We start from the raw sequence: 12,182 nt of genomic DNA, 5'->3' as shown, positions 1-12,182 counted from the left end.
CGGATTCCAGCATTCATCCAAAGCTATCTGTCTCTGTGTGTCTCTGTTAAAGTGTTGGGTTTGAATCTTGTTTTGGACTTGTGGTCTCTGACGTCTTTCCCTATTCTTCTGTCTCTGCCTGTGTAGGAGAGAGATAACGAAAGCACCAAAGGACAAATGCCCAAAAAAGAAAATCACAAAGTTGATAAAGAGTTCCCAAAAGCTACCAAAGCAGGTATGTATGTACATATGCTCATATCTGAAAAATGAAGGGAAAAAAAGTTGTTTTCTTTTACTCACATCGTTTTATACTGCCAGGTCTGAATGCTATGAACACAAAGAGAGATTACTTTACTTCTGTAAAGGAAAGTCAAATCAGCAATGCCTGTGCATTGTTGAGGTGCAGTAAGTGCGAGCATATGGCACATGACATGTCTGTGTGCAAGTGGAACATTTTAAAGAGCCAATGGGGTCACATAAATGGAGGAGCCCATGGCATTTTGCCCCCTTCACTATTTCTTGTTTTTTTTTAGCATGGCATTGAAACCTTTAAAAAAACTAAACCACTAATTTTACAAGGAAAGGGAACTGCACACAATTGTTGCTTGTTCCTTAGCAACAGTGCCAAGCGCCGTCTTTTTGTGGAATTGGAACCCGAACTAATAAGACCTTTATGGCCTGATTAGATTAACATTGGCATTAGCTATAATGCAGTGATATTTATAAGTTTTTTATAGTATTAGAGAAAACATTTTCTCTCCTCGTCTGCTGTTGTTGTTTACGTTGCAATGCATTGTGGGTAGTGGTGACATAAAATGTCTGGAAGCTGGAACGGCTCCAGTCTCTTGACCGTACGGTGCGATAAATGCGACTTTCGTTCAGCCTCAGTTTAAACCAGAGTGTAGTGTAAGTGGTGAAGAAAAGATTAAAGATTAAAGAAAAAACCAAACGTAAGCCGAGATGAAGAATAACAGAAAGATGGGAAGATGAGAGTGGAACAAAGTCTGTGGTGTCTGTGCAACAGCTGCCTTTCAACGCTGACGGAGGAGCTCAGCCTTCTGCATCAGGTGTTGAAGGTAAACATACTGGAACAAGCTGGGGGGGTGCAGTTCACTCTGGTTAGTGCAAAGACTCGTGTTAAATCCTACATTTGTGATGCAATTGTAGTTCGGTTGGTTGCGGTTTGATCTTTGATTGTTCCGGGTTTAAATGGCCGAGATAAAATGTTGAATTGAGCAAACAGTGGGCAGCTGCGACTGAGGTTTCTGTGGGTAATGGTAACAGTCGGTGTGTCTACGAAGTGGTGCGGCTAACCTAAGCCAAAACATTGCAAGAGCTCGTTCCGTGTTTACTGCTCAACGCAAGACATTGTAGAGCTGGAAAAAGTACTACATTGCATTGTTGAAAGCTGCCGTTTGTGTTTATCTTATGTGGAAATAGAGCTCACTGGACCATCAGTGGTACTAAAAAAATAAAGCGGTTATAGGCGCCTTTCACAAGAAGCAACACCGTGTTCACTCTACTGATGTTAAAATGGATCAGCATTGAGGATTTTTTAGATATTTGTTTTTAACCACATTTTATGATGGGGTATGGCTTAACGCATTAAGGCCTTTAAGTTCTTTTAGTCGAGTCATCCCCAGAAAACAAAGTTTAATTTGAAGGAAATGTCCAACACCATCACACTGATCCATGCATCATGTGCCACACCATATCGGTGACCCCACGACAGCAGAAGTATCATTTTGCAGCTTATGACTGTAGTTTTATTTAATCGAAAATAGGATATTTAATGTGTTTCTAGTTTAATTGTGTTGCTGTTTTGTACATTTTCAGAGCTGCGTACAAACCCTGATCATCATTTGCTTGATACTTGAAAGGGAGACTCATGAATAATTGCAGTTTTGTTAAGTAACAGATGCTTTCATATTCATTTTCAGGTGTCACTAATGGTCCCCAGCGGAAGACAACAGAGAGTGTAAATGTACAACAATCCATCAAGTGTCTGGACAAGTAAGTAAAGCAGCAGTATATGCAGACCTTTCTAAAAAATAGTGTAAACTTTCCAAAAAAAAGAAGAAAGAGATTCTCTTTGAGTAATAGCTTTTTATCTGTTAGTGTATTCTCATCGTCTCAGGTCTATTCTTGTTTTGTGTCATAAAAATTCCTCCTGGGTATGATCTGATAAGATCTACACAACCTTTTTCAGTTTGTGTATATTCTGCGGTAAAAAGGATGAGTCCTTCACAGAAGATGGATTGGACCTTCACTACTGGAAACAGTGTCCGATGCTGCGGCGCTGTGATGAATGTCGACAGGTAGACTTACACTTCCAAAACAATTTGCCCTACTTTTGTTTTTGTGTTGTGTTTTTTAAAATTTTTAAATCAACTTGAAAACAAGTTATCTATCCAGCTCTGCATTGTGTTCACAGGTAGTCGAGATAGCCAGTCTCACAGAGCACCTTCTAGGTGAATGTGAAAAAAGCTCCAAGTTCAGCCAATGCCAGCGCTGCTCAGAGGCTGTGGCCACTGAGGATCTGACTTGCCATGCCCAGGGTCCAACCTGTAACCGTGAGTTATGGAGATACTTAAGTTCATCTTTGTGGTGTTACTTCATCTTCTCTTTTGCCATCTTTATCTTTAGTAGATGCTCAAAGTGTAGAAACCCACAGAAATGATACGGTTTGCTGAACCAACTATTTTTGAAAGCAGAGGTGATCAGTCCGCAGGTTATGAGCGGTCCTACTTTTGTTGGTTTTAAAACTAAGACAAAGTTCCCTTTCAGACGGCTCCTTTCTTTCTAAATGCCAAAACCAAAGAAGAGCTCTTTGGGAAGTCACTGCATCAGTTTGTTTGCTGGTGACAACATGAAGCCTGTAAGAAAGTCGCAGACTCGACAGTAAAACATAGTGGAGGTTCCATCGTGCTGCTGAGCTGCTTTTCTGCCTCTTGTGCTGAAGGAATTTAATGCGTCAAAAGAGCGATGAAACCACGAGCTTTTCAGAAAAAAACCCTGAACTGCAACTTGCATCAAAGCACAAGTAAATGATTGAAAAGGAGAAGATGTATTAACCAGTAAGTAACCAGTCCTGATCTAAATTGTATTGAAAACCTCTGATTGGAGCTGAAATCTGCCTGAAAAAAAGGCTCCTGCAAACTTCAAAGAGCTTGAACATGCAGCAGTGGAAGATAACTGCACGATAAATGGTGGTGTGAAACTTCCAGATCTAAACTCTCTCGCTCTTGTCAGCACCAGCGCAACAATGTCTAAATAGTAAATAATCTACATTTATATCGTGACTTTTAATTCTGTTAAGGTACGAGAAATGAAGTTTCACAATCCTTAAAGTTCCCTTCCACATTTAGATTGATCATTACATTTGTTTCCACTCCATTGATGTTTTGCCAACTTCAAGCGGATAAGCATGCAGTTGTTTTCCCCCTGCATTTCTTAAGATGACTTTGATTAAGCACCCCGTGCAGCTGATCGCTCCCGCTCTTTTGAAATATTTGGCTCAACTTAATGAAGAGTTACGTCTTAACAGGTACTCAATTTCTGTGGTCTTCTGTGCTGCACAGAACCTCCAAGAAATCGCGTGTGCCGTTCCATAGCAATTATTTCAATAATTATTGTGTAAAGTAGATTCCTTTGCATTTTTTTTATCAGTGTAATTGATGTTTTGAGAGACAGCAGCTTAATTGTTCTTACTTTCTTCTTACAAAAGCTCGATAATGAAAGCCTTATACTCTGTCTTGTCAGCAGCCATATGTTCCATAAATAATTGACGCGACTGAGTCTTTTGTACGACCATAAACCTGAAGTTTGTTGTACCTCTATTTAAAAGAGCGAATGAGCAAACTGAAGTTTGCATTAGGAGTTAGGATTAGTTGCATTCCCAATGCTCACAGGTATGTTAACTTACTTCATGTTCTCCTCCTGTGGTGTAATTTTATAATTCTCTCCGGATTTTCGGGAGGTTTTCTGTAATTGTATAGCAGTTGGCTTAAAGGTATCACGTTTCTCTTTCAGCCCCTTTCAAGGGTAAAGACTCCAACCACTGTCCTCTGTGTCACAGCAACTTCATGCCAGGAGAGGAGGTGAGATTATCTTAATGGAAGTTAGCTATCAACTGAGTATAAAACAATGGCTTGAGCAACAAAACCTGGAACACGTGTATCCCTCCGTGCGTCTCCCTCGAGTCTCTAAAACCTTTTTTCCCTCTTTCATATTAACGCAGAAACAAGAACACTTCTAATATTTAGCTTTAGGAGCAAGCAGGTGTTGAGGTAAAGCACAGCTATTGTCCTTCAAAGACTTCAAAGGAGTCCGAGCCTTTGTTCTTAATGGGATGTGTCATTTGTCTCAGGATGAAGAAATAGCCATCGCATTTTTCACATTCCTGTTACTTTCAGGATGAATAAATAAGAAATGTGCCAAAGAGCTGTTAATGCCCGGTGGCCAGTGTACAGTGTCTGAATTAAATTAATTAAATTATTTTTTTAGTGTCATTTAGGATAAAGCTGTGCTTCTGACACTAATTTAACAGACTGGACAAAATTTCCTCCTTCTTCTCTTGTAAAACTAAACTACTTCATCTCTGCGTTGTGTGGGTGGTGTTTAATCTGTTGCAGGAAACAGTTCATGCTCAAGATTTCTGGCCATCTATTTCAGTATGAAATAGTAATGAGGAAGTATAAAAGTAAAGAGGTATCAAAAAGAAAAAAAATGTTAACATGCATCGAATAAAACCTAAAGTAAGTGTTGAGTTTTACTTGGCTTCTCGCTGTTCTGTTTTAGTTGGTCATCAGCTCAACTTCCAGACCTGTGTCCAACTCAATTCACCACAGCTGCAGCACAAACTTTTGTATCTAAAGTTTGGTATCTTTCATGCCAGAACGTGTTGTGAGAAGGATTTGCAATATTGGTGAAAGTTTTCTACATGCCAACTTACTTTGGGAGATGCTGCAGGCCTGAAATGCAAAAAAATGGATGCATATTAATAAATTTAAAGAAGTTGACAAGTCTTTTTCATTTGCATTTTCCTACCTTGTCAACTTTTTGCGATTTTTGGGGTTGTATGAAGCACACATATTCAGCCTTCTGACTCACATCGAGCGGTTTCTCACCTCACACACCTTTAAAAAAAAAAAGGTGAAAAAAATCATAGATTCAATTTGCTCGAGTTCTGAGTGTAAACCCAGTGAAAGACTGCAGTGTTTGTGGGAGGGAGGGAGGGCAACCACTCGGGCTTTGACTGGGCCCATGGTTGTCCAAGTCGAGATGGTTCCTGGTGGAGGCATGAACTCACTGAGCCACTTTGTCCCTGCTCCAGGCCTGGAAGGCTCACCTCATGGGCAGGGAGGGCTGTAAACAAAACTCACGCAGGACTGCGGTATCGCAGAGAACCCAGCCAGCACAAGGTAAAGCATTCATACTCCTCCTTATAGCCCCTACCTCCCCAACATGTAGTGTTAGAACTATAGAAAGTGTCTGTGCTTATTAGTAAAATGTTGTGTTGTCACTTTTCCACCACAGCTGTCTTCGTCAGCACATAAAATGGACAAAATAATGACATCATTTATTTAATGATGATTTTTTTTTGTACATAAGGTGTTTTTTAATCCTGCCAGACGCCCAGTGGTTTGTTAAGGTACATCTTGTGTAAATGTTTTCACTACTCGGATGCTCAGTGATTTATAGTGTTGTCAATTAGAAGGCCAAAGGTTATTTATATATATTTTTCTCCTCAGTTTATGTTCACATGTTTTTTGTCAACAGGGCAAAAAACATGGATGTGTTCATCCACATTCTCTAATCACTATAATTTGTGTTGGATATCGACTGTTTTCTTTATTAAATTAGCTTGGCATGACTAATTCCATTGTTCCACTTCTTTGAAAGCTGTTTTATTTATAATACAGAGACCAGCAGGACTTTTACATGTCATTAAGTATTTTGGAGTGGCAATATCACTGAGTAAATGATTTCTACACTTTTTTCTATCATGGCCCTGTTGTCTATTTAGTCATGTGAGGGCAGCATAGACCTCACAGCACATAATTAAAGGGCACCGGCTCCTGGCATGTAGTCATATCATCACGAGCTGCATACATCACAGAACCTTCCTGTTTTCATACCAGCATCTCAGGTAATGCTGGCTGCTTTTTTTTTTTTGTGGAAAACTGTCCAACTGAAGGGGGGTCATTTTCCTTACAGTAAGAATCAGAGTTTGTGAGTCTTTCTGTGTGTCCAGGCAGGGCTGTTGGAGGAGCCAAGCTGAAGCAGGTGTGGTCAGCGGGAGCCAGAAGCAGGCCCATGGGCAGAGGCAGCCGGATCCCATCCCTGGCACCTCTGGCCAGAAGGTTTACGGCAGGAAAGCGTTGAAGCTGGTTCGTCACAGCCCCATAGGAGGAAATGAAAAATCGACAAACCAATCACACACACATCCACATTTCCTGTTTTTATTCCAGCACTTTTATTAGAACACACATGATGGGTTTCGGATGTATACACCAATAATTTGCACTATATTTAAAGCCATAACCATTTTTATTGAAGCCATGAAAAATGATCATCATGCGTATGAGTCACCTGTTAGGTCAGTGACAGACAGTTATACACATATAAGAAACATATAAGATTAAAAGTTGGACTCACTCTGTCTTGCCTATACATCCCGGCTCTTGCATCACACTCTGCTGGATATCCTCTTACAAAGCTTCTGGAGTTTTAGCCTGTCATTTTTTCCAATGCTCACTGCTGTTTGTAGCCTCTGTAGAGGGGGAGTTATGCTGCCCAGAGTGGTAGTTTTTGTACCGCTTTTAAGTTTAGGAGACTTACAAAAGATGGATAATATATTTATTTTTAATTAGAAAAGATTCTTAAAGAAAATAAAGCACCTATGGCAGAGATTTACTGACTTTTAGTCCCAAGTATTGGTCACGATTCAAAAGTGCTTGACCTGCATTTTTTTGATAATGAAACCAGTGGCATCCTCTTACGACAGCCTTTATGTCTGGTCAAATGCCCACATCTTACAAAATGCATCTCCGTGCTGGTTTCAATCTCACGCCATCAGGGCGAATTGTTTTCACAACTCAGTCACAAACATTTATGTGTACAGTTTGTTCTCTTTAATGCAAGGTTATCCAGCGCTACCACAGATACGAGGATCCGTCTGTTTAGATTAAAATGGGAATGCTACATTCATCACACTGGAAAACAAAACCCCTCACATTTGTAGGCTCAGTCTAAACAGGATGGATAGGATAGAACAGATTTCCATGGAAAACAAGCTTAGTATAATTACATAGGGCAAATCAATCACCTCGTCTTTAAAGAAGACAATGGCACTTAATAACACATCTCTCCTTGAAGAGGCTATAGTAAGAGGAAGAATGAGGTCAAGCTTTAGTTACAAGCAGAAATCTTTACTCCTTGGCAACAGTCAAGACGATTCTTCAGTCCTGAAGCCGTTGACAACCTGACTGTGGCTTTGTTGTCGGCTCCACGGTTAGCCGTCTGCTTATGTGTCTTCATGGCTCGTCTAATGTATGCAGGGAATGAAATAGCACTGCCAAAAGTTTGATGTTTGTATAGCCGAAGAGGACAGTCAGTATTTCTGTGCCTGATTCATACCTACTGACAATCTTGAGTAAAAGTTAGAGAGACAAAGTGAACCTTTTAGCTTCAAAGAATCATTCAGGTAAGAATAATGAAAGCAGTGGAGGTGAATGTACCACGTACACGAGGAGCTGTCTCAATAGAAGTGGACAAACCCCAGCAGCTCGAAGCGCTTCAGTACCTGAACAGTAAAGATTAATAACCACCCACAATCTTGTCAGATTTACAGTTATTTCTGTCATCTTAATCCTTCAGTTTTACTACAGTGTTGTGACAATGTTGATTGTCATGTGTCGACAAGAGAATAAGCCCAGAGTACATTTGGTTCCTAACTGACCATTATGTTGGCTGAACTATGCTTCTAACTGAGATTGCAACAGTGTATTTTTATGGTGGTTTATGTGCACTATGGTCAGTATATTTGTATTATGGAGTCATATGGCTATTTTTTTCCTGCAATTGTATTTGTATTTGTAAAATAAAGTTGCGTTAAAATGAAAAGTTGAAGATGCTGATTCTCATGAGAAAATGTCGCCGTTAGTTTTCATCAGAGCCACCTGTAGTTGGCACATGATGTAAAAAGAAAAGACAGAGTTATGGTTGACAGTAGGGCTTGAGACCTGGAGAGATACGTCGAATCTTTCCCAAAATAATGTTAAAAAAATGGATGGTAATCAAACACTTTCGCAGTCATTGTGTATTTACAAAGATGACTGAGAAATTCCATTTTTATTTACACTATAACGCACAAATCTGCAGTTTTACAGCCCTAGTTTCTTTGGTTTTAGGCCTGCCTATGTAAATCATACATAGTCAATTAAGTAAAAAATATAATAACCAATATATTAACTTAGAAAAACTCATCAATTGATTTTTTTTTTTTTTTTTTTTTTACAATTTCATAGTACTTTGTAGAATAATCACGTAACTACAAATGCTGTTTGTTGTGTGCTGTAAATCAATGAAGCCCCCCCTGGCAGACAATAAAATCCTGAAATCAGGAAAGTATGCATTGCTTCAGGGCAACTCCATGTAAAGAAAACGTCAAGTCTTGTTCAAACTTGCACAATCACACGCTCAAACGATGAGGTCTGTAATTGAACTGTTGGGTTTAAGAGCAACACAACAGGATTTCAAATGGCACCAAGATTTTGGAAATTCTGAAAGCCTCCTTGTGTTTGTTGACAATTTGGAGCTGTAGTGGTTTTACAAAATGAACTCAGAGAAGCAGGAAACACGTGTTTACCAGCCTACAGCAATAGCATTCACAACCGTTTTATATGACAAACAGACCATTCAAATTGTGAGTGTTGCAAATGACCTATGATCGCATCCGCTCTTTGAATGGAAACACTCATACGTCGCAGCAGATTCGATAAAATACCTAAATCAATTAAAAAAAGTCTTTTGAGTTCAGCTTTTTGGTATATTTGAACATATTTAGTCTGGACAAACTGTCCGTCATATGGAGGTCCTTTGCGCGCAGACCAGTTCCTTGTTGTGCACCACGCTCCACATCCTGAACAGCTCCTGCGCGTTCAGTTTGTGCACCACGATGAGGTGTTTGTAAAAGCAGGGCTCCCTGTTCATGGGGCTCACCCTGTGTCTCGTGATGCCAAATGTCCTGAAGCCCGGGTGCATCTCTGGGGCCACATTAAGCTTCTTCAGGCACATCCCCAAAAATACATCATCGATGGGGTACAGCTCCAGGTCCTCGGAGGTCACGTAGAGCTTCCTGGCCAACTGGGAGGACATCAGAAACCCCCCACCTCCGACATACGGCGGGTACGGCTTATCGTACAGCTCTTTGGGTATGAAGTATTTGCTCTGTCGGTTTCGGATGGGGATAGCCTTGGAGATGGTGTCCCCCACGAATAAGTTGGCCTCTTTGCGATCCTGCACTTTGAAGCCAATGAGCTCCAGCAGGTTGTGTGTGTTCACAAACACATCATCATCTCCTTTAAATATGAACTGCACGCCTGGGCAGTAGATATCGAACCATTTGAGAAAGTTAACCTCTTTCAGGGTCAAGTTGAAGAAGGTGTCCATGAAGTCCCACTGCAGGATGTCCCTGTAGATCAGGTCCTCGTACTCGATCAGTTTCTGGAGGTTTTTCGTGTCTTTGCCGGTGGTCGGGGTTCCCAGGAGAAATAAAGTTCGGATTTTCTTTCCGTCCACGGTGAGCTCCTTTCCCCAGGTTTTGCGCACAGCCTCCCGCCGGTCGTGCTGCTCGATGACGGACTTGATCACCATGAGGAGGTGCACCTCTCCGTCCGCGCATTTCTCCGGGTGGTTGATGAGCATGGGGAAGTACCTGCAGTGTCTGTGCAGAACAAACTGATGGAATCTCGGATCCAGCCGCCGGAACCAGTCCTGGTTCTTCACCGACGCGTTTTCGCTGCAGTTGAGAACCTGCGCGTCCCAGGACGCCGGAGTGCCGTTGGACACCCGCTGCGAGTCCAGCTCGTTACTCGGGACCGGAGAATCCTCTCTCCACCCACTAGTTTTTACGCCTCCCTTCTTGAATGAAAAACACTCCAAGCCGCACCAGCTCGCGTCCCTCGTGTGTTTAGCCGCGTCTTTCTCTGATAGTTTCAGCTTGTGGATCATCAGAAAGGATGCAAAAACCAAAGACAGACTGATCAGGGACTTCAGCAAACCGCCCCGCTTTCTCCGAAAAAAGTGATCCATGGCTGTCACTGTGGCGCCCCGGGACCCTCAGATGCTGGACGTTCTGCCTTCATAGTGTTTCACAACTTTTGAGTCCCAGTGGAGCCCACCACCTCCATCCCTCTTCATGCAGACAGATTGCGTCCCGGGCTGACTGAAACCGCAGCTTGGGGGCCACTTTAGCCCATGGCGGCGCTTAATGTTGTAATGTTGTCACACATCACTTCTAGTGGCGACAAAACGACACATGGCTCCCTGCCTTTCCCCGGACCTCTGCACTGCCCTTCGTCTCTAAACAGACTGGAGACCTGCTGCAGGGTAACACCGCCTCACCCCATCCTCCTCAAATATCTCCACCCCCTGATGATCCGATCTGAGACCAGCAGGTTTCCCGTTTCTCACACTCATCAGGTGTCCGCCACTATCGAGTTTTATATGTTCCAGTGGACCTATACGCGCATGAGCCCGCGTATGACAGTGGGTAAAGACATGCATGATGCATCTGTCTCACAGTGCAGTGGAAAAGTAAAACGATGAGGGTTTTCAACTAAGAGTTATGATTTTATTCAACAATTCAGGAACCCCCTTTGGTTTTAAAGCAGCACCAATTCTGCACAGTCGGACACATTTGCTTCAAGTTACTTGGATGATTAGTTGTTCCAAAGGGGTTGACTTGCCGGTTGATATCTTCATTTCCTGTCTCTGCGTGTAATCCCGACTGACTCACCCCATCTCCAAGAGAGTCTGGAGATGTACAGACCTTTCCTCTGATCTTTCCCTTTCTTGTCCGGGATCGTTGTCACGCTCCTGGATGATTTTGGGACCAGATCAAATGTCCCCTGACGTCGCTGTGCGATAATAATCAAAACCTCTATCTTCAAGTTGTGTGTTCTTTTGTGACTTCATCGGAGGTCCACAGGATACAGAGGCCCCGAAGTGCAAAACACAAAAACAAAGAACAGCAAAAAAGAACAAGCATTTTTTTTTTAGTGATCTGAAATTTGTTTTCCTTTTGTGTTTTGTGTAATTTTGTATTAATTCTATGAAATGTATTTTTCTTTTGTGTTTTAGCTGCTGTCCTCATAAACGCTTGAAGGGGTTTCTGCTGCGTTGTGGGATGGTTTTCTTAAACATTGGTATTTTGTGTTTTGTTATTTTTTTCCTAAGACGTGTAGTGTTTGTTTTCTTTGTTGTATAGCAGGTTGTGTTGTTCTTTTTAATTTTATGTGTGTTTTTGTGTGACCACGAAAATGTTCTATGTTCTAATTGTTCGCTATGAAATGTCAAAGAATGCATGTTTAATGCATTTTTGTCCTATTATTTGTTGATACATTTTTTTATTTTGCTGTTTTTTTTTCATTTTCGTTTTTTCTTTTTAATTAGATATGTTTAATGGTTTTAAAACTCATTTTGGTTAATGTTGCCACTACATATCCCTACTGGTATCCTTAAGCTAGTTTTCTGACAAGAAGATTTGTTTTTAGCATGACAAATATTTCCCATGGATGTGTTATATCAACATATTTCCATGATTGCCACAAACTACAGAAGCGTGCATTAAGGACACCGGTATATCACGTGATCCACCGTCGTCAACGTAAACCACGCAGCATTAAAGATATTCTGGCGCCCTCGTGTGGACATTTAGGGAAATTACAGCTTGTTTGCGACCACCTCTCCCTGCGACCTCACATGACACCAAACCCCAACTTCCGATGTAAATCACCCTTTTACCCGTCTCACACATTTACATGCCGTGTTTATATCAGTGTAAATGACGTAAACATTAAGACCACGTTAATCATCAGCTTGATGTCAACGTTTAAAAGAAAAAAACACAACATCACGAGAGGGTGTAAGAGTAGAAAAGATATTTGAAATCCATGAAAATGTTGTGAGAGAAAGAT

At 41.4% G+C, this 12,182-nt stretch overlaps 2 protein-coding genes across 6 annotated transcripts in view; one reads left to right on the top strand and one right to left on the bottom strand.

The window, feature by feature from the left end:
• cep104 (centrosomal protein 104) overlaps positions 1-6,448 on the top strand; it is a 31,859-nt gene extending 25,411 nt beyond the window's left edge. For 2 of the 5 annotated variants that reach the window (XM_075476302.1, XM_075476303.1), the window contains exons 16-22: positions 127-214; positions 1,920-1,992; positions 2,189-2,297; positions 2,414-2,552; positions 4,012-4,079; positions 5,315-5,402; positions 6,236-6,448. In XM_075476302.1, coding sequence (XP_075332417.1) covers positions 127-214; positions 1,920-1,992; positions 2,189-2,297; positions 2,414-2,552; positions 4,012-4,079; positions 5,315-5,402; positions 6,236-6,366 — 696 coding nt within the window. In that variant the 3' untranslated portion in view covers positions 6,367-6,448. Of the gene's footprint in view, positions 1-126; positions 215-1,919; positions 1,993-2,188; positions 2,298-2,413; positions 2,553-4,011; positions 4,080-4,613; positions 5,102-5,314 lie in introns of those variants that run through there. The other 3 variants (XR_012770494.1, XM_075476304.1, XM_075476305.1) reach the window with 3 other exon arrangements.
• A 64-nt stretch (positions 6,449-6,512) lies between these two features.
• Positions 6,513-10,658, bottom strand: b3gnt7l (UDP-GlcNAc:betaGal beta-1,3-N-acetylglucosaminyltransferase 7, like). Its single transcript, XM_075476306.1, has one exon. The coding sequence runs from the start codon at positions 10,294-10,296 to the stop codon at positions 9,067-9,069; it is 1,230 nt and encodes a 409-aa protein (XP_075332421.1). The 5' UTR covers positions 10,297-10,658; the 3' UTR covers positions 6,513-9,066.
• Positions 10,659-12,182: the final 1,524 nt, after the last annotated feature.

This window comes from Odontesthes bonariensis, chromosome 10 (assembly GCF_027942865.1).
Source record: "Odontesthes bonariensis isolate fOdoBon6 chromosome 10, fOdoBon6.hap1, whole genome shotgun sequence".
In the NCBI taxonomy this organism is placed as follows: domain Eukaryota; kingdom Metazoa; phylum Chordata; class Actinopteri; order Atheriniformes; family Atherinopsidae; genus Odontesthes; species Odontesthes bonariensis.
Note: the sequence above shows the minus strand (reverse complement) of the source record. Positions and strands in the feature narration are given on the sequence as shown.